Genomic DNA, 22,399 nt, shown 5'->3' with positions numbered 1-22,399 from the left:
TGCAAGTTATTAAAATGAATCTAAGCCTTCAGGTATATCAGGTAACATATTCAACAGGCATACCAAAAATACTAAACCATCAAGTTTCAGTTCAAATGCATTTTTACTGCTGCACAGTTATGACTGCATGGAATTTCTTAAAGTTCATGTGTTTAAAATCTGCAGTAAAACAGTGATTATGAACACAATAGTTGAGGTGCTATCCAATTGTATCTGGAAATGGTCAAAATCTTCTCTTTTATATAAATATCTAAATCAGGATCAACACAATATTTAGGATTAGCAGGGACAATATAATCATGTAATTTATTTAAGGGTAATGCATTTCATGTCAAGATTAACAATACTTTGAAGGGTACTTTATACAATACAAGTGAGTATTGTTCAGTTTTCCGGTATTTGACCACTAGTTGAGATTTTTTATATTTGAAGAACAACAATATTTTATTATGACAATTATCATTAATATATATCATTATCAAATGTGTCACTATCCCTACCCTATCTTTTTCCCCATGCAATCCAACGGAACATACTGTAGTTACAACTCTCTGGGACATCTTCCAAAACATAACTCTACTGATAAATGTCCTCACATTACACAATCTCATCAAGAAAATGTTTTAGGCAGAGTATAAATTACACACACAATAGTCAAAATAGGAGCATGATTTTCAATTGGGAGAGAACTACAAACTCAAAGAGGAAGATTTTCTACCCAATATTTCTGAAGAAATTACAGCAAAATAATTTTAACAGTGACATTTAAAAAAAAGAATTATTTAGCAGTGCTGCCAACAAGGGGGTGTGATGGAGGCTTGGTACATATTGACGAGATCTCTTTGGTGGGCAGACTCTAAATTTCAGCCGGTGTTTGTGTGAGCACGCGGGTTTCAGCGCCTTCTTTGTGATACCTGACACACACTCCCTCGCAGGTCTTTATTTAGGGTATACTATATTAAGCACTTTCCCATTGAAATACAGCACCAGCTGTACTGGCTGTGTGTTGTGGCTGCTGTTGCAATAGGACTAGGCTTTTCCCCCTCTCTCTCTCTGCTAGCGTGTGTTTTTCTCTCATGCAGACAGAGCTAATTCAATTAACCCTAATATTCATAGAATCCGTTTGTGCTGAACGACATGCGTGCAAAGGGAGCGGAGGTTGAGTGTTTGAATGACAGAAGTTTTAGTCTCCATTCCAAGCTATAATGGTTTATTTATTACAGGAAGGCTTTACATTTAATTTCATAATACATAGGCATATCATAAGGTTGAATGATCTGGCTAAACTGTTAGAATAAGAAGACTTTTTGCAATTACAATTGAACTATTAAACCATGTTCTAATATTATCTCTAACACACTTGCTGTTGTATATTAAAGTAATCCATCTGTTATTTCTTTTTTTAGAAATTTACAGCGCTGAAGTTGGACTGTCTCAGCTCAGTGAATAACTGCCAGTTATTGTCTCTTCTGGACTGCTTGAGGTGAAGTGAGGCTGACAAAGAAGCAGACATGGATGTTTTTGGTGGTGCACCACGTTTCTTGGCCTACCCAAGACCTGTGATGGTACAAAGTGGGACTGATGCAGTCTTAAAGTGTCAAATTGGTGGTGATCCAAGGCCTGCAGTTATTTGGGAGCGAAACAATGAAAAGATTGACCCACAAGAACGATACAGGGTTTTCGAGGATGGAAATGTTTACAATCTCATTATTTCAGCTGTGACCGCAGAGGATAGTGGTCAGTACATATGCAAAGCAAAAAACAGTATAGGGGAAACATACGCAGCTGCCACACTGAAGGTGGAAGGTGAGGCACAAGAGATGGAGTTACGAGAGGAAAATAAGCCACGATTCCTCATCAAGCCCCTCTCCACTCGTGTCGGCCGTGGGGAAGATGCCGTCTTCTCTTGTAAGCTCTGGGGAAACCCACGACCAGAGGTTGCCTGGGAAAAGGATGGCAGAAAACTCAATGAAATATTTGAAAGCACACATTTCAGTGTGGGCTACCAGGACGGTGGATGGTTCCAGCTTAAGATCTTTAAGACTCGTGCGCCAGACGGTGGTGTATATACATGCAAGGCTCGGAATGAGTGTGGGGAGGCATTGGCAGGAGCTGTGTTGCTTGTTGATGCTGGCCCAGGACACGAGGACGATGGAAATCGTAATGGCTACACAAATGGCCACTGGAAAGGTCACCAGGGAAAACAGAGGAGTGGTAGGCAAGTGTCAAATCGGCTAAAAGATGACCCCCTGACCAAGTCAACAAAGGTAAAAATGTTTGCAGTGACAGAGGGCAAACATGCCAAATTCCGCTGCTTTGTGACTGGAAAACCCAAACCAGAAATCATTTGGAGGAAAGACGGCAGGCTGATACTATCTGGAAGACGCTATTTGTTATATGAGGACAGGGAAGGATACTTCACACTCAAAGTTCTGTACTGTAAGCAGAAGGATAACGGAGTTTATGTTTGTGCTGCATCAAATACTGCAGGGCAAACTCTCAGTGCCGTACACCTCACTGTAAAGGGTAAGTCAAGATAATGGTCAGTGGCTTCAGAGTTTCTTTTCTGTTTTCAATGGTCAGAAATATACATACAGTTTAAAGACTAAATGTAGATACAGTTTCAGCCTGTAAATGCTTTTTGCAGTAAGAAAAGGGGTGAGTAAGGGTGTGGTTTGTCCTTGGATCAGATTCCTATCCATTTGATACTAGAATGATGTCAGTGAGATATGTCCAAAGAGGGACTCTGAGATCATTTATTGGAATATGGCCAGAGCAGAAAGGCAATGTTTTTTTATATCTATTTATTTTGTACCATGATATTGCTTTACATGTTTTGAAATAATACACTTTGTTATATACAAAGCGTACAAACATTTCAACATGTTAAAGACATTTCCCCTACACTCTGTATATCAAATACAACACAATATAAAAAAACAAAGACAAAACATAATTTCATTAATATTACTTACATCAAACTCCACTTTTGTTGAAATTATTTTAAAATCTAGTTATTATCTAGTTATTCTAAAAACTAGTTTGACAACCAAAATATATGTGTGAACAGTATAATAACGATTATTATTACATTAATTCACATATGAAAACAGACAATAGTTGCCACCACATATAAGCAGAGACCAGCACACAACACTGGTAGATATTGTATGCTACATGCTGCTTACAAAAACTACTTGAGGGACATAAAAGGGTTTTGCATCAGTCAGTTAAATTCATAAAAGGGCACGTCAGCTGGCCAGTTAGCTGCAAATATAATCAGCAATCAAATTATATGAGCTGCATTTAAAGCAATTCGATCCTCGAGCCCACTGGAGGATTAATGAAACGTATTAATGATCGGAAATTCGACCCGAGAGATATCTAAACAGGCAAAGTTCATCAGTGTGAGGCGGATTCCAACAGCAGTATGATGTCTGCAAAGTCACTTAGGTTGTGAAAGGTCTGGGGGGCCAACATGTGATCGACGTTTTTGGGAAGGGGATCATATTTCGCACATGGCCCAGAGAAGTCCAAATTCATGGCACCAACAGAAAGCATTGTACCGTATCAGTCTGAGATGGAGAAAATAACATTGACATGGGATTAACAGTCAACCCTAGCTAGAGGGCAGATTTAAGGTCATTTAAATGGATGATGGCTCATATTTAATCAGTTATAAGTTTAATTGGCCTTATTAATATATGTGTAAGATAAGGAAATAAAGAGCTTTTCACACAGACTACTAAATACAGTCCACATTCTTTTGTTTACAACTGTCTGGTACTGTCTGATGGTGTCAGTTACAAACAGTTTATTTCCTATCCAACACCATGATGTGTTAATGACCCTTCCATTCCTCAACTAAATGAGCCACTTGTCTCATGATTTTGATCTTGTTTGCTTCACTGTAATTTACTGCCAAATATGTTTTCGCAGAATTGACTCACCTGACGAATATAATATTAATGAAGTGATACCAATCAATATTTGATAGATAGAAGTAAATATGTTTTCTTTACTACATTAGGAGACGTCATATTGGCTTAATCAAACTGGTGTTCTTCCCCCTCCTTGGTGCCAGAGCCACCTGTGCGGTTCAAGCAGCCTCTTATTGATCTAGAGGTTTGGGAACGAGACTTGGCTGTTCTCGAGTGTGAAGTTCCAGAGGACTCGGTTCCCATCACGTGGTATCTGGAGGATAGAAGACTGCAGCCGGGGGCCAAATATGGAATGGAGGAGTGGGGAACAAAACGGCGGCTAACCATCCGTGACATTGGAGTCGACGACGATGGGATATACCTCTGCGAGATGCCCGATGGTGGGAGAAGTATTGCAGAGGTAGCTGTGAAAGGTAAATCACAAGCAGTTAGCTTCATTTGAAAAGCACAAGAAAAACACAAGGTGGTTATTTTTAAATTTGGCATCATTAAAACCAAAGTTTATCCAACTCAAACTGTGAAAACCATAACCTTTAGTTTGTCTGTTTGTCTGATGAAGGTCTACCTTAAAACACTGTTTGATTTATAAACTAAAACATTGACAGTAAATGCAGGTGCACTACCTTGTTCTTACCATAACATCCCTTCTGTTCTTTTGTGACAGTGACACGAAGGCAAATCCTGATAGATGAAAACTGTAATGCCATTAGTGAACATAACATCTGATTTCTCAACTTTGCAAAAGCAACCCTTTGTGAGGTGTTACTTTTCTTTCTTTTTTTTCAATTGAAAAAACATCGAACTGGCCACAAGCAGTATCGTTACTGGTTTTGTCGCCTTTCTTTGTTCTACCAAAAAAAGAGAAGGTATCAGTTTTTTCAGCAAATGCCAAAATTACACATGTTTACAATCATGGGACCAATCTGTTTAGCAGCTGTATGTATTATGAGTGTTGTTTATTGGGGATGAAGGAATAAATAGTGTGACATGGTTATAAAGCCTCAATGCTGCAGGAGGAAGGTTGCGTGATTAAATGGGTCAACAAACCATAAGAGAGGCAGCTGTTCAGTTCCGATTCCTTCTGCTAGACAGCAGCGTGTCTTATAACCATGACCGCAATCCCTAACCCAAACAAAGTAGTCAATAATCTAACCAATATGATGAAGGCCCCTCAACCTTAACTATGTTTTTTTTTTTTTAACTCTGTGATATTTCACTACATATAATAAAGTTGTTTTAATGCCTGAACGTAACGAAATTTAAACCATAATGGTGTCACACTTTCAATATGTTTCCTTGCAGGTACAATTTTGCGAAAGCTTCCAAGAAAGGTGGATGTCTTGGAAGGCGAAAATGCTGCCTTTTGTGTTGAGGTGGAAAAAGAAGAGATGGATATACATTGGTACAAAGATGGTGTAGAGCTGCGTGAAACTCATAAGACCATCCTCAAGTCCTTTGGTCGAACTCACATCCTGGTTTTCGTCAATACAATGCCCCAAGACTCCGGCCTTGTGATATTCCTTGTAGGCAGATCCAAGACTTCCTCTCAGCTAAGAGTGAAAGGTAAAGTCCATTATGAGTCAATTATAGCATTCCAATAGCAATGTCTGCCACAATATGAATAGAAAATGCCATTTGGAATTGATCTATGTATCAGTTCTTCCAATCCAAAGGGATGTTGATGCATTATGACTTTCTCTTGCTTCAGCCGCCAGACATTGTCCTCCCAGTTGTCCAGTGGGTGTGCAGATCAACACAGAGCGTGCCAATGCAGCTCTTCTGTCGTGGGTTCCTGCTCAGGACTCGCGAAAGAACCCTCCATCTGGATATGTGCTTGAGCGACAGGAAGTGGGCACCGGCTCACAGGAGTGGCTACAGTGCTTGACCACTGACTCAGCAACCTCTGTGGAGATCCTTGGTGACAGCGTACCATGTGAAGCTGATTATCGATTTCGTATTTGCAGCGTAAACAAATACGGAAAGAGCAACAATGTTGAGTTCCCTAGGGCAGTTCACTTGGGTAAGTTCAGTTACTGAAGTTCAACTGATCTGTTATCTTTTATGTTTTTTCTTTAATGAATGAAATCACAACATGTCATGGCTGAAGACATTGCTTACTAAATTATGTATAAACCTCTTTTTCTTCTTTCAGTTCCAGTGGCCAGAATACAAGCTCCCTTACAGGATGCATTGGTGCCTGAGGGACAAGACGGCCTCTTCTCTATTGAGCTCTCTGCTTCTGTTATCGGCACATGGTTCTTAAACGGCACTCAGCTTCAGGAGGATGAACGTTATTCCATGCGGCGGACCCGAACACACCAATCTCTTCGTATTAGAGGAGTACGTGATACAGACAATGGAGCTGAGATTACCTTTATTGCCTATGGCATAAGGGATTCTGCAGCACTGTACATACAAGGTATGTATGGGTCACTGTCATAATTTGTATGTGTCTTAATTGGCTTGTTCTATTTTTTATTTTTTTCGTCTTAAAAAAACCCATTGAAAATCTTAAGAAAAATACATTTAAAATGTTTGCCATCAATAATTCAAAAATGAGACGTACTGCATCCTTCAGTTCATCATCCCTGAGAAAAGACACAGTGATGTGGACAATTCTCATCGTTTTTCTAAAATTTGCAGCTCCTCTTGTCAAGTTTTCACCACTGTCCGAAATGGATCGAAACAAATTTGTAGAGATTGGGAACCCCATTGTGCTCTACTGTGAGCTGTCAGACCCTGCAGCACCAGTACACTGGTACAAGAATGGGGTGGAGTTACAAACAGTCGAGGGTCTTCATATCCAATCAGAGGGCACCATGAGAAGAATTGTCATCCAATCAGCAGAATTCTCACATTCAGGAGTTTATTGCTGCGATGCCATTGATGACGTCATCAGGTTTAATGTGGAAGTAGAGGGTAAGTGGAAAGTGTTTCTTACAATACTGGTGTGATATTTTTCACAGAGACTAACCATCTTTATTGTTACTTTTTACCACTTCTTATATTAAAAAAAGACTGCATTGCATCTTTTCTTGAAGTTATGACATTAACTTAACAAACCATTAAACTATCTAAATATCCATAGCCCCACCTGTGAGGTTTTCAGCAATTCCAGAAGCTGAGAGGAACAAAACCATCCACACACACTGCCCCATTATTTTACAATGTGAGCTGTCAGATCCCTCTGCCCAGGTGCACTGGTACAAAGATGGGTCAAAGCTTCATCCTCAAAGTGGACTAGATATTCTAACAGATGGCTTGGTGAGAAAGTTGATTGTCCAATCAGCAGATTTTTGCCACTCTGGGTTGTACTGCTGCAAGACAAAGGGTGACACCATCACGTTCAGTGTGGACATCAAAGGTGATTTGTTTAACCTTAAGCAATGTGAACAATTAACAAGCTCCTCCTCTGCAAAGAAACTAACTCTGATGACACTCTTATATGTTGTCTGTTGCCTTTCTTCTTAGAGCAGCTAAGCTGTCACCTTTTCTTTGACTGCATTACAGCATGTTAGCTATGTAGTTTGGCCTTAATCATTGAAAACAAATACATTGTGATGAATAATCTTAAGGGCTGGCTTGATGATGACTTAAGGTTGACATTAGATATAACTATATCTATAGCTCCACCCGTGAAGTTCTCAGCAATTCCCGAAGAAATGAGGACCAAGTCGATCCAAGCAGGTTGTCCTCTTGTACTCCAGTGTGTGGTGTCGGATCCTGAGGCTGATGTTTGCTGGTACAAGGATGAATCGCAGCTCATTTCAAACTCTGGATTAGAAATCCACTCAGAGGGAAACACAAGGACTATAATTGTTCAGTCTGCAGAGCTGTGCCACTCTGGTGTGTACAGATGCACAACACGGGATGATACCATGGACTTTCAAGTGGAGATCAAAGGTGACTTTACACTTTTTATCTTTTGCGTTAATATTGTAACCTCATCTCCTCTTGCCACTAATAATCCCTGCTTCAACTGTATGTGGTTTGAACGATTGTTTCATGCGCATAACTTAAAAGAACTGTTAATGCAATTCTGTAGGTAATTACTATTTATGATTATTTGTTTTTTGACTGCTGTGGCTCTCCCTGAATTTAAAGTCTACAAACCCCTTTTCATCTTCTGCTCAGCAGTAACATTTTTGCAAGGTATCCATTTCCACAGTCTTGATTTTATTTAGCTGTCCTGAATTCCCAATGCTAGCTATACCAGTGACGTACTCTACTATCTTTGACGTTGAGAGAACCAAGTCACTTGAAGCGGGCAAACCTTTGGAGCTGGAATGTGAGGTTGCAGACTCCACTGTGCCTGTGTGCTGGTATAAAGATGGTGTAAAGCTCTTACCGCACAACGGGTGGGATTTACAGAATAATGGCACATTGAGGAGACTCATTATCCCATCTGCTGAGTTCTTGCATTCAGGGCTATACAGCTGTGAAACCTCTGATGACACTATCCACTTCACTGTGGATATTAAAGGTGATTTTTATTTAAATTTGTTGAATCTTAGAGCAATTTCTTAGAGCTTTCTGGAGACTGGATACAACTAACATTTATAATATGCATATCTGTCTGTGTTCAAATGGTGTTTTGTGTGAGGTTGTAACTGCTTCTTAAATTGTAGTAAAAAATATTTTTTACTGACAAATGAATATATTTATGCAATTCTTGAACATGTGAGGTTTTTCTCCTCCCATTTCGGGAAGCTGAACCTATAACCCCTTTATTAAATAAGAGTATAATGATGCACTGTTAAGTCCATAATTATAATATGAGTCATCATCTTTAGCTGCATCGTTGCCGTTGTCGCCCTCACCGGAGGCTGTGGAGACGCAGTCACTTGAGGCGACCTGCCCCACTGAACCAACGTCTGAAATCTCAGACACTGCTGTCCAGGTGTCATGGCAGAGGGATAAAGAGCATATTTGTAATAGAGAGCCTGATTTTGAAATGGGAGGCATCAAGAAGACCCTTGTTATTGAACCAACTCATCCTTCAAATTCTGGAGCATACTATTGTGCAACAGCAGATGATGTTGCCCAATTAATAGTAAAACATCAAGGTGATTTGTTTTTGTAAATGTTTGTATTTTAGTCATGACTAACTCTTTAGTTTGTACCTTTTAGTCTGTCTTCTTGTTTGTTGTTACTATACAGAGCTAACATCTGTGACAGTTTTGACAGTATCTCTTTAAAGTAAATTATTATAAAATTTAAAATAATGTACACTGAAAATATCCCCTTAATTATTGTAGCGCCACCTGTGACATATCTGCTTGGTCCTGATGTTGAGAAGACCAAGTCTGCTGAAGAGCACTGCCCAATTGTTCAGCAATTTGAGATTTCAGATCCCATTGCCAAAGCCTGTTGGTACAAAGATGGAACCCAGATCTACCCAAAAGGGGAAGCTGACTGTGAATCACAGAGCAGCAGCCAAGCCTTGCCCCTCCAGTCACATGACTTGTCTGGTGATGGACAGAGCAACAGTCAAGCCTTGCCCCTCCAGTCACATGACTTGTCTGGTGATGGACAGAGCAACAACCAAGCCTTGCCCCTCCAGTCACATGACTTGTCTGGTGATGGACAGAGCAACAACCAAGCCTTGCCCCTCCAGTCACATGACTTGTCTGGTGATGGACAGAGCAACAATCAAGCCTTGCCCCTCCAGTCACATGACTTGTCTGGTGATGGGAGATTTGGCTGTGAAACATCTCGTGAAGCACAGTTAAATGTGGTGGCGAAAGGTGGTGTTCCACATTGTACCTGCACAATTACCAGTCAAGTATTTAGTTACATACCTGAAGCCATCATCCAGCTCATTGTCTTCTCTTTGGCTTTGTCCAAACAGCAAAGCAGTGTCACTATGGTGACGAGATTGGTGAGATAGCTGATGCATCTGCCCAATACACTGTGGATGTCAAAGGTGATTTGATATACTTCAACATCAGTCATCCATGTTAACCCAGCACATAAATGCCACTAACAATAGTGGTGTATTTTATTGTTAGCTCAATTATCTGAGGCATCTATACTTTTTTTGTTTTTCTTTGAGATATTGCTTTTTGTCATATTGTCATCTCTGGTCTCATTTCCTGCAGTTTTTGACTCTTAATCAAACATGGGTGTTTAGTAGCTGAGTAGCTGCTTTTCAGACTAACATATGTGTTGTGTTTGTCAGTTCATTCTTCATTTTAACAGACATCTTTGCTTGTAACAAGCCGCTTGCAACTCTTAAATCCATCTTATCTCTTATTCATCACAAGATCCTCTCATTCACATTGCTGCCCCGAACCTCCCCGTTGCAATGACAACGATCTCTTATCAAAGGGAAGAAAATTAAAGTGCTTTAGTTTGTTTTTTAAATGGATGAGTGATGTGTTAGTGTACAGATTAATGTTATAACAGTATTAGGAGTCAGTTGAAGGGGGAATTAGGGACTTCATACTCAGACCAAACCTGGTCGACCTTCTTGTTTGTCTTTGCAATGGATTATCCCATAACTCCATTCTAACCCACACTGATGTAAAATTATGTTATGAGAAGAACTATTGAGACCATCAACAACTGAAAACCTTTCTCTGTGTACACCACAATGCTTATAGCTACAACGCCAAGGCTCTCTTCTGACCAAGAGAAGAACAAGTCGACTGAAGAGGCTTATCCAGTTGACGTTGAGCGCATTTCCCCGAAGTGCAATGCTGGCATCTTCGGCAGCAAGAGAGGAGATATTCAATCATATGAAGAACATTCCAGGCAAATGACAACTCCTCAGTCATCTTGTGAATATATGACTGACTGGATTACAACTAAACAGCCAAATGAGCTCTATGACAGTCAACAAACGATAAATGCCAAATCTCCACTTTACAGTAACTCTGTACAGCCAACAATAATGAAATCCGACACAGAGTGTGACACTAAACAGCCCACAGAATCACAAGGTGAGGAATTCATTTACTATATACAGCATGCAGAAACCCCATCTGAACAGCTTGTTACTTCCCTGAAGACAGCTGTCCAGTCAGATGGGTTTTGTAATATTCTACAAACTGCAACTGTTGAATCTGAGGAATCCAATCTCAAGACTATAACCGCCCAATCAGAAGAGCTACATAGATCAGTACAGATGGCGGCTATCCTGTCAGAGCTAGACAATCCCCTACAGACTTCGACTGCCAAATCAGGGCACCTTACTAACCACTTACAGATTTCAGCAGTCAAATCAGAGGAGTTCTGTGACTCTGTAAAAACTGCAGCTCTCCAGACAGAGGAGCACTTTAAATCCCTACAGTCTGCAACTCTCCAGTCAGGGGAGTCTGCGACTCTCCAGTCAGGGGAGCTTTTTAAATCCTTACAGTGTGCAAAGGTCCAGGCAGAGGAGCTCCACAACTCCACGCAGATACCAGCTGTCCTATCAGAGAAGCTTCTTGATTGCTCACAGACTGAACCTGTCCATTCAGAGGGGTACTTTAACTCCTTACGGACTGCAATGGACCAATCTGAGGAGTCAAACAGACTCCTGCAGACATCCACTGTCCAGTCAGAGAAACTCTGTGACTTATCTGACACAGCATCTTTTCAGTCAGTGGAATTGTATAACTCTCAAAAGGCAGAAACTGTCCAACCAGAGGGGCAATACAGCTTGCTACAGTCTGCATTTGCCAGATTGGACCCCTGTCACACAGCACAGACAGTGCCTAACCAATCAGTGGTGTCCATGCAGGCGACAACAGTCCAAGCAGATTGTCATCACATGATGGAGGCAACACAAGACCAAGCAGACAGCACACTTAACTCTGGGCAAAAATCATCTACCCATTTTTCAGAGCCTTACCATGTCGAGCAGGCATCTACTGTCCAATCAGAAGAGATCTATCTTTCAAGGATGTATGACAGTCACTGGAATGACTATGTCACTGCAAATAAGGTGGCTGTTGAAGGTGATTTAAATGGTTAGCATTATCAAACAAAAACTGGACGGGCACAATGTTGACATTGTGTAAAATTAAGAGATTGTGTTTTGCAATCCTTGACATTTTGACAATTTCTAGATTTACTTGAATTTGTTCATACTAAAAACAAATTTTGTAGTCAATGTAAAACTTTAAGCTTTTGTGGTCTGTGAGAAATATCAAAGATAGAGAAAACAGTAAAAACATTAACTTCAAATCCTAACTGGAATGCCTAGTAATCTTAAATCTAACCAAAGATACCTTGTTAGTATACTAATACAAACAAAGACATATCTTTTTAATGACTTATTTTAACTCGTAAGAGTTACTGGCATGACTAATCTTGATTTGAGATTTGCTCTTCTGTTGTTTGAAAGCATCATTTTTGTTGTAGTCAGTAATAGTGATACAGTTTTCTCTTGATGTTACCTCAAACATCCCCAGCTCCACCTGTGACAATCACAACACTTTGTGAGGCTGAGAGGAACAAGTCTGTTGAAGTTGATGAACCCATAGTGCTGCGATGTGAAATATCAGATCCTAACGCTCAAGTTACTTGGTACAAGGATGGAATAAAACTACGTGAAGCAGCTGGGCAAGACATGCTGGCAGAGGGTTCCATAAGAACACTGACCTTCCAGTCAGCAACGCTGTCTCATGCAGGGATTTACAGCTGCAAGACAACAGATGATGAAATGCAGTTTCATGTGGATGTCAAAGGTGACAAAAGTTGTTTTCATCTGCTCTAAAAAAAGATTTTAGTGAGGATTAAGTACATCCAAATACTTTGCTTTTATAGTTTCATTTTTCAATAGAACACAAGCAATGATCTGCCCTAGAAAAAAATCTTAACTGCATGCTACATTTATGTGCAGTTTGCACACTAAAATCAGTGTCTGATCATTTCAATAACAGAACAAAACATAATAGGCTACACCTGAACCCGAGTAGGTAGTTGCAGAATCTTTACTAGTACGGGTTTATATTCTTGGTAAAAATTACTATCATGGCCAATAAGAACAGGATTATAATCACAGACATGCTCTGCTCTCTTACCGCATTTTAAATTCTAAATCAAAATACCTTTAGACACAGTCAGGCCCTAAATAAAATCTACCTATTTAAGTAATGGCACACTACAATAATCACTTAGGCTGTAAATCTTACCTGAGACAGTGTGGACTCATCTGCTTCTCCCTTTTCAATTCTGGCCATGCCAAGTATGATAGCTTTCATTTGACTACATCCACACTCATATGTTTTCATTTTAAAACAAAAATGATCTCTGTCCACATGAGCGTTTTAGGACTGTTTCTGAAATAATCTCAGTTCATACTAACATTCATGAAGACGCATATCACACGACCATTCACATACACTGGGTATGCCAGTGTAAACAGGAAGCAAATGTTCTTCTCTGTGATTAATTGCTTAGTTGCACAAAATACTATGGAGGAAGAACAGTAATGGTGAACAGAAACACCAGAGATGTCTTTGCTTGGACCAACAATGAGGTGGAACTGTTAGTAAAAGTAACACCAATATAAGATGGTCAAAGAGACAGAAAACATAGATTAGGAGTCATCACGTGATATGTGCGTTATGAATCAGAGAAGGACATATCTTGACTAATAAGACTCGGGAAGCGCCATCGTTTTCAAACGTCTCCATTTCTGTATGTCTAAACCAAAATGCAATCCAAGAGTTTTCAAACTAAAATGGGGTCAGCAGAATCTTCTGAAATCTCTGTTTTAGGGATTGGAAAACATCAAAGTATTGTGGCCACTTGACATAAACATAGGAAAAGTTATGCCTTTTAAAACGAAAATGTATTAGTGTGGATGTAGCCTTAGTAAAGAGGGAACATACTGACACTGTTAAAGTTTTTACTTACACTTGAACAGTTAGTAATAAAGCTGCTCTTTTTGGAAGGTGTTGAAGTGCCATAAAATTAGTGGCAGACTAAATTAGGTCTAACTAATTGACCAAACTCTTCTTTTAATGCTTTTAGATTATTATTTTTTTAATCCAAAAATGTGCTGTTAATGTCCACTGATGATGAATGAATTTAGCTGTTAAATGCTAACAAAAAATGTACATTTTGTCATGGTTAAAATGTAGAGGTGCCAAAATTTGACGCACCATTAAAAAATTAAATACCCATTTAGCACAGAATATAAACAGAATATCTTAAAAACACAACTTTTCTTTTTAGACAGAAACACATATTTGGGGCAACTCATTCTGCTATCAGTCAGCCCGGTGAAAGCAGTTTGTCCAGCAGCTATCCTCTCAGCTTCTCAGGAGCTGCAGCTGCAGCAGGTTTGTAGACAGACACACCGAATGCAAATCGGAGTCAGTGTTGGACGAATATAACACCCTCCTCTTCTTTTGTCGAGTGAGGAGGAGGACAACAATATCATCATCATCATCATCATCATCATCATCATCATCATCATCATCATCATCACTGGATGACGTCAACATCATCTCCATCCTGCATTCAGTGTCTCCCGACACAGAAGCAGCTGTCTGTCAGCTGCAGCTCCTGGGTAGCTGAGAGGACAGCGACCGGACAAACTTCACCAAGCTGACTGACAGCAGACACTTACTGAACCCAAATAGTTGTATGTTGGCGCCATGGGACTAAATTCACAGTGTTTGTATTTCTAAATACACGATGATGAATCATATGATGATACCTGATTCAATATACTGATTCATTGACTTTATTTCCCTGGGCGCTGATCAATCAATGTAGATATACTGTGCAGATTACACTTCATGATTGGTTGATGCTTTTATTAGCTGTGTGAAATCTCAGAAAATCAACCCCGAGAAAAGACATTGATTTTTCACCATGAAATATTTACATTCTGTGTGAAAGTGCTCATGACAAAAACAACAGCTTTAAAAATGTTTACTGACATTCGAATTAATCTCACGAAAAAAACGCCCCAGGTGTGTAAAGGCCTTAAGTCTACCTTGTTTACTGGACAAAGTTAGACAGTTTCCATATATTTATGATGCTTGAAAGTGCTGCTGAGGGCTTTGGTTTCAGAATTGTGCCTCGCTCTTTATTTGGTTAATAACACAATCTTTAAAAAAATATATATTAATTGTATTTTTACATTTCATCCTGTAGCTCCACTTCTGAAGTTGTCAGCTATATCTGAGGCTGACCAGAAACAGACAGTCATGGCAGGCTGTCCCATTGCTCTACAATGTGAGCTGTCAGACCCCGCTGGACAAGTCAGTTGGTACAAAGATGGAACACAGCTCCTACCTCAAAACGGAGTAGACATCCAGTCAGAGGGAAATGTGAGGAGTCTAGTTGTCCCATCTGCAGAGCGGACTCACTCTGGCATATACCGTTGTGAGTCAAAGGATGATGACATCCAGTTCGATGTGGAAGTAAAAGGTGACGCTCAGAAACTATAGAGTGCTTCATCTGTTTTGTGCTGCCAACTAATTGTAACAGCAAGTGGCTAAGTCACGTATTTGTCTAATTGCCTAACACATAATGGTTAATTCTGTGCGAGTCCTAATGACTTACTGATTTCCTGGCTTTTTGTGTACAGCAGCACTACTAGCAGAGTTTGTCAGTTATCCACAAAAATATATCTGGATTGGCACAAAATCTGGTGCAGATATTTATAGTTCCCAGACGATGTATCCTCATGTCTTTGGTGGCCCATTGACCTTTCCTCTAGCCTCATAAGCAGGGTACATTTCTACCATGGTTTGTGACCACCTGATGTGCCCATCAGCTTCAAGTTGTTTAGTGCCAGATAACAAATATTAGTTTGCTTATACGCTACACTAATATGGTTACCATGGTGAACATTATACCTGCTAAATTATTATACCTCTGAGCATTTTAACCTTCTGATGTTAGCATTTAGCTCAAAGCACCATTGTGCCTATGCACAGCGTGGCTTTAGAGTCTTTTGGCGCTTTTACACTACACAGTTCCAGCACGACTCGACTCGCCTCGGCTCAACTCGCCTCGGTTTTTTTTGCGGTGAGGTTCCAAGCGAGCCGAGCCGATACTAAATGTGACATCAACAGACTGCCGGCCACTGATTGGTCAGAAGATTGTCGCTGGAAGACTCATGAGCCGTCCCACACAAGAATCAAACCCGGCATTTTTAAATACCGGCAGCAGCATTACAGCCATACGGCTCAATTTTCTTGCTTTGTGTGTGACAAAAAGCCTCATACAGCAGCAAGTACACCACTGCCTCAATGTCCTCCATTGTTTATGTGTTTTGTGTCACGTATAAAATGAAGTCACAGCAGTTTCGCAGAGCCATGCTATGACAACCCCACCCACGTTGAGTAGGTACTTTTTTGTAATGGAAAAGGTCTGTCCTGGAACCATACCGAGTCGAGGCGAGTCGTGCTGGAACTGTGTAGTGGAAAAGCGCCATTTGTCTTGTTAAAATTTTATGAAAGTTAAATTAATTAATAAGCCCTCTTTACTCTAAACGTATTATAAAACATGCAGCTTTGCAATGCAGCTTCCCATCATGCATGACAAATATCTTAAGAAAGCTAGCATTTCTTTTTTTTTTTTTTTTCCTTCAACGGGACTAACTGAATACTGCTTCTTTAACAGGAACAAGCACTAGGTCACTTCTTGTTTGTGTCTGGCCTGTGCTTTTTGTCTCAAAGTTGGTGGATAACATTGTTTCTAGCACTTCTAGCCTCTTGACTCATATTTGTTGTATTTGTTGTCTTTGTTCTTTCAGTCGTTGTGTTTATGTTGTTTTGTGAGCGGTGCTTTGTTCTGTGAATTTTGTCATCTGATTTCTGCTTTGGTCAAGTTGAATCTTCAAATTCTTGTCATTGAATATACAGTAGGTTGGATACCTAATCATTTCAAGAAATTACATTTATGAAGTTTATTAAGACAGTCTTTTTGCAATATCTGAAACCTGTAGCTCTACCTGTGAAGTTCTCAGAGCTTCAAGAGACAGACAGGAACAAGTCCGTGCAAGAAGGCTGTCCCATTGTCCTCAGCTGTGAACTCACTCATGATTCTTCTGCTCATGTCGACTGGTACAAAGATGGGATGAAACTCCTGCAACAAAACAATGCGGATATACAGTCAGATGGTCTAACAAGAACACTTGTCATCCATTCAGCTGAAAGCATACATAGCGGTAGCTATGAATGTTCAACAGCAGATGACACCATCACATTTAAAGTGGATGTTCAAGGTGATCTATTTCTATCCTTTCTTTCTTCTTATCATACATACCCCATCAATCTTGTTCTATGGTTTGAGTGGTAAACTGAATTTGCTATGTTGTGAATGTTCATAGTATGAACATAGTATGCTGGAGTGTTTGTTGTGTCCACTGTTAGTGTATTCATCTTTTCTTTTTCCAACACCCTTGTTATTTCCTTCTCTTAGGCCGATCGCAACAGATCATGCCAGTCCCACTATCAGAAAAGTACAGGATGGTTGCAATTGGTTCTCCAATTGTTCTCCAGTGTGAGGTCTCTGACCCGAATGCCCAGGTTTCCTGGTTCAAAGAAGATGTGGAACTATTTTGCAAAACTCGCCTTGATATGAAACGAGATGGCAGCCTCAGAAAGTTTATAATTCATTCTGCTAAGGTCTCTGACTCTGGCCTCTACAGCTGTAACCTCGCTGATGATGTTGAGACATTCCATGTGGACATCCAAGGTGATTTTCTGTTCAGTTTTAATGAGCTTCGAGATGTGAGATAAACATTTTAACATATCCCCTTTGCTGTTTTGAACTTTTTTTTTCTTTCACAAATATCTTAAATAAAATTATCTTGTAACATTGTATGAAGACACATAACTCCTAATGCTGTATGTATGCTAAAAAAACAAACCAGAAAGTGTTTTTTACAACATGTCTTTTTAAATGATGTTTGACAGCAGTGCTCTGCAAATCTTATAAACCCCCTCCAGCTGCTCCTGTGAGGTTTTCAGCACTTCCAGAGTTCGCAAGAAACAAATATGTTGAAACAGGCTGCCCAGTTAAGCTGCAGTGTGAAGTCTCAGAGCCAACCGCCCAAGTACTTTGGCACAAAGATGGAGAACAGCTACTTCCAGAGAGTGAATATGAAATCCAAACAAAAGAAACCGTTAGAGCGCTGGTTATTAAATCAGCAGAAGTCAGACACTCTGGGGTGTACAGCTGTGAGGCCGCAGATGACCATATAGAATTCAAGGTGGATGTTGCAGGTGATCTAAGTATTTTGAGCTTTGTCAGAATCACTAACCTTTTTTTGTTTTGTTTTTTTCAGTCAGTGCTTGGCAAGTAAACTAGAATGCAATAATAAGATGAAAGATAATGTGTACTAAAGTTAATTGTATACAGTACTTAATATGATTTTGGTGGAAATGTTGAGACTGTTTTTTCTTAAACGTGATCAAGCACATGAAACATCAAAGATGATCTAATATGAACAATTATTTATTTGAGTAATGCCAGCTAATTGTCATTCTCAACCTAAGAAGTAAATACTGACCCTTTCAGACTGATCATAGTGTAAAACCTATGCAGTGTCCTTCAGCTCTATGGAGCATTTTAGCTTCAGATTACGGCCTGTGGTTTGGTTTAGTTTCACTGCTGTCATCAGTCCTGTTTCCAAAATGCACCAGACAGCTGTTTTCAACCAAAAATCTCTGCTAAACAGATCGTACTCTATATGCCACCAGATTGTAATGTATATACTACCTGCCCCAGTGGAGGACTTAAGTGCCAGATGTTTCCATCAGGAATTGGTTCAGACCAAAATAGAGCTAACAAGAGAGAAAATGTTGCGCAAACATTTTTGTGGGGACCACAAGAAAAACCCCAAATGAATGCTGGAGTTGCTTTATATCTGCTGAATGTGTATGTAGGCAATTGTTTGCTAATGTCACAACAGCCTTTAAATGTCAGATTGTCCTGCAAAAAAACTTTTTTGCACTCGCTGCTGTGTGACACTGGTGAGATTAATGAACGATGAGCCGCTGATCCCGCAGGCTTCTGTATGAAGTATGTGACAAAGCACAGCATGGCAAATCTGATTTCTGTGATACTGTTCAATGAACTGAAATTCCTATAGCACTGGTGGTTTGATTCTTAGCTGTTCCAGAGGCTGAGAGGAGCCAATGCGTTGAAGCAGGCAACCCGATCAAACTGCAGTGTGAGATCTCAGACTCTGTAAACCAGACCTGCTGGCTTAAGGACGGGAAAAAACTCTTGCCAAAATCAGGACTAAACATCGATTCAGAGGGCAATAAGATGTCACTGGCTATAAAGTCAACAACGTCTTCATGCTCTGGGGTGTACAGTTGTAAAACTGATGATCATTCAGAATTCAACGATTTCTATGTGGAGGTGAAAGGTGATACTAAAGGTGATATTTTCTTGGCAAGATGCTGTCATTGCAGAGTCATACTTTCATGACCTCTAATATCTAAAAAGGAAGATCTGATCATCGTCATATTTATCATAGCTGACTTCCCCCTAAAAACCCTAATGTCATCAAATATTTAACTGTTTTTCATATAAATGTTTCACATTTAAAGCCAGTAGATGAAGAAAAGCATGCACTTTGATGAGTCCTCTGTTTTTTCTAGCCAATCTATAATACCATTATGTCACTGCACTGCTTCAATTAACTTTTCAATTTGCTTCGAAAGTTGATTAACAATCATTGCTGATTATGATGTCTATGTATTTTAGTAATATATAAAGCAAGACTTGATATAAGCATGTCTAAGCTGTGGAAACCAGAATGAATGCTACCTGCCAGTAACAATCTATTTCCTTTGTGTACTGTTTTCCACAGCACCACCAGTCACATTTGCTGATATCCCAGAGGAAGACCTTTTCAAGAGCGTTGTGGAAAAAGAAGAGCTTGCTCTGTCATGTGAAGTATCAAGGGCTGATGGTGTTGTCCAGTGGTATAAAGATGGAACTGAAGTGCAACTGAGCGACAATATTACAATTCAAGCAGAGGGCACCCAAAGAAATCTGACAATCCATTCAGCTCAACTGTCAGACTCAGGCACATATACATGCCGTGCAGGAGACAACATTTTAGTGATCAAGGTTAACATACGAGGTAACAACAGCTTTAAAAATGTATTACTGTATTAAATGCTTTACAAAAATGTATTTAAAAACCTGGATGGACAGCCGATAGTGTGTAAATTTCATCTGTTTTTCTGCTTAAGAACCTCCAGTGACGATAATCTACCCCAAGGAGGATGTCCACCTCGACCGTCATGTCCCTGAGGAAATCATTCTGAGTTGTGAATTGTCTCGTCCAAATGGTGTTGTGAGCTGGTACAAAGACGGCCAAAAGCTGCAGGAGAGTGAGAACATCAAGCTCAAGGTTGAAGGCCCTTATCGACGACTGAAGATTATTTCCAGTGGAGTGGAAGATTCTGGAGAATACGTCTGTGATACAGCTGATGATTCAATATTCTTTAACCTTAGTATTACAGGTAAACCCCTAAGACTACATACAATATACTGCACATGTAGGTGCATTTATGTTAGTATTGTAACAGCAAAAAACCCCAGGGGTAGACTTTGGTACTCACAGCAAGACTATGCTGCAAAAAAAATAGTTCATATGAAATTAAGTCAGAATATGTCTAGAGGTAAAGTAGATTCATGTAGCATTTAACAGCTTAATAATGGCTAAATTGCATCCTAATGTCCATTTTCAGAGCCTCCGGTGCGGATTGTATCCCCAAGTCAGTCACAAATGGAACTGTGTCAGCAAACGTCCGAGAGGATGGTACTGAGCTGTGAGATCTCACGGCCTAATGCAATGGTACGCTGGTATCGAGATGGACTTGAAGTGGAGGAAAATGACAACCTTATTCTAGAGGTGGACGGTGTCTACAGAAGACTTATTATACCTGAAACTACGGTCAAAGATTCTGCAGAATACGTCTGTGATACAGCAGATGACTCAGTGACGTTCTTCGTCAACATAGCAGGTAAGGAAACTAAAGACTGTGATAAGAAGGTCCTATAAATATGTTATTGTGTCAATTCCAAACCATACTAACAACATTTTCTTGGTGCGCAGAGCCTCCTGTTCGCTTTATACGTCCACGGAAGACCGCAAGCAGACTAGAAAAAGTGGTTGGGAATACTCTGGTATTAGACTGTGAAGTTTCCAGATCAAATGCTGAGGTCACTTGGAAGAAGGATGGAGAAGAGGTGGAGGACTCCAGAAATGTAACCATCCTTGAAGATGGTGCCATACGTCAATTGACCATTCACTCATTGACAGTTGAAGATGCTGGGCAATATGTCTGTGATGCAAAGGATGATGTGATGGACTTCCATGTAAAAGTACAAGGTAGGTCATTATATTATTATGTTATACAGTATACAGCTAATACTCTCTACCCAATAATCTTGTATCTTCTAAAGTTATGTATAATATGTGCTCAAGATCCACGTTATGTACAGAAGTTAATATTTGTTATATATTGGTGGGACCAAGATAATTCATCATAAAATTACCACAAAGTTTTCCCATTTCATTTTTACATGGCCACCTCAAAATAGAGAGACCACATCATTGACTTCCTCCATAAGATAATAACTTTTATTATGTTACAAAGGAAATTCTGTTCTTTTCATGTTCATTTTCAGAGTTGCCTGTGAAAATTCTCGGAAAAACTGACGCAAAAACAGAGAAGCAGTTCTTAGTATCAGATGACATAATTCTTGTGTGCGAACTATCAAGAGCCAATGCCTCAGTCAGTTGGTACAAAGATAACCAGCTAATTGACGACACTGAGCGATACTGTAGTGAGGAGCAAGGTGTTTTCCGGTCACTGGTTGTCCTAAATGCTGGGCTCGAGGATTCGGCAGAATACACCTGTGACGCAGTGGATGATAAAATGATCTTCTATATCACTGTCAAAGGTAATCACATTATTAAGCAATGTAAATGTCATCCATCTTTGTTTACCTCAGGGGATTAATGAATGGTACTTTGTCTTATGTTCAGAGCCTCCAGTAAAGATCATTGGAAATTCAGGCCACCCAGAGCATCATATGCTGGTAGCAGGGGATGACCTTATTTTGGAGTGTGAGTTGTCTCGGTCAAACGCCACTGTTCAGTGGTTATGGAATGGTGAGATACTGAAACCAGACACTCGAGTAAAAATTGACAGCTATGATGTTGTGAGGAAGCTTGTTCTCTCTGGACTTCAGCCCTCAGACTCTGGAAAATACATTTGCGATGCCACCGATGATAAGCTGATAACGATTGTTGAGGTCCAGGGTAAGGAAACATGTGTCAGATTTTCTTTCTATAGTGTTTGTTCAAATTTTTTTTGTATGAACATCGATTTTAAAAGCAATCTTTTAAATTTCATTTTCCACAGAGGCACCTGTGACATTTGTGAATAAAGAAGTAAATAACATCTCAGCATATGAAAATGAGAGTGTTACACTGTGTGCCATTGTGAGCCGAGAAATAGCTAATGTCC

The 22,399-nt window shown here is 39.8% G+C and overlaps 1 protein-coding gene across 1 annotated transcript in view; it reads left to right on the top strand.

The window, feature by feature from the left end:
- Positions 1-1,511: 1,511 nt before the first annotated feature.
- LOC133992560 (obscurin-like protein 1) overlaps positions 1,512-22,399 on the top strand; it is a 35,495-nt gene continuing 14,607 nt past the window's right edge. The window contains exons 1-12 of the mRNA XM_062431224.1: positions 1,512-2,526; positions 4,085-4,354; positions 5,244-5,504; positions 5,650-5,961; positions 6,094-6,360; positions 6,585-6,860; positions 19,723-19,998; positions 20,111-20,383; positions 20,612-20,887; positions 20,980-21,255; positions 21,555-21,830; positions 21,916-22,191. Coding sequence (XP_062287208.1) covers positions 1,512-2,526; positions 4,085-4,354; positions 5,244-5,504; positions 5,650-5,961; positions 6,094-6,360; positions 6,585-6,860; positions 19,723-19,998; positions 20,111-20,383; positions 20,612-20,887; positions 20,980-21,255; positions 21,555-21,830; positions 21,916-22,191 — 4,054 coding nt within the window. The remainder of the gene's footprint in view (positions 2,527-4,084; positions 4,355-5,243; positions 5,505-5,649; positions 5,962-6,093; positions 6,361-6,584; positions 6,861-19,722; positions 19,999-20,110; positions 20,384-20,611; positions 20,888-20,979; positions 21,256-21,554; positions 21,831-21,915; positions 22,192-22,399) is intronic.

The sequence above is a fragment of the Scomber scombrus genome, chromosome 13, assembly GCF_963691925.1.
Source record: "Scomber scombrus chromosome 13, fScoSco1.1, whole genome shotgun sequence".
In the NCBI taxonomy this organism is placed as follows: Eukaryota; Metazoa; Chordata; class Actinopteri; order Scombriformes; family Scombridae; genus Scomber; species Scomber scombrus.
This window is presented reverse-complemented; position numbering and strand designations above follow the sequence as displayed.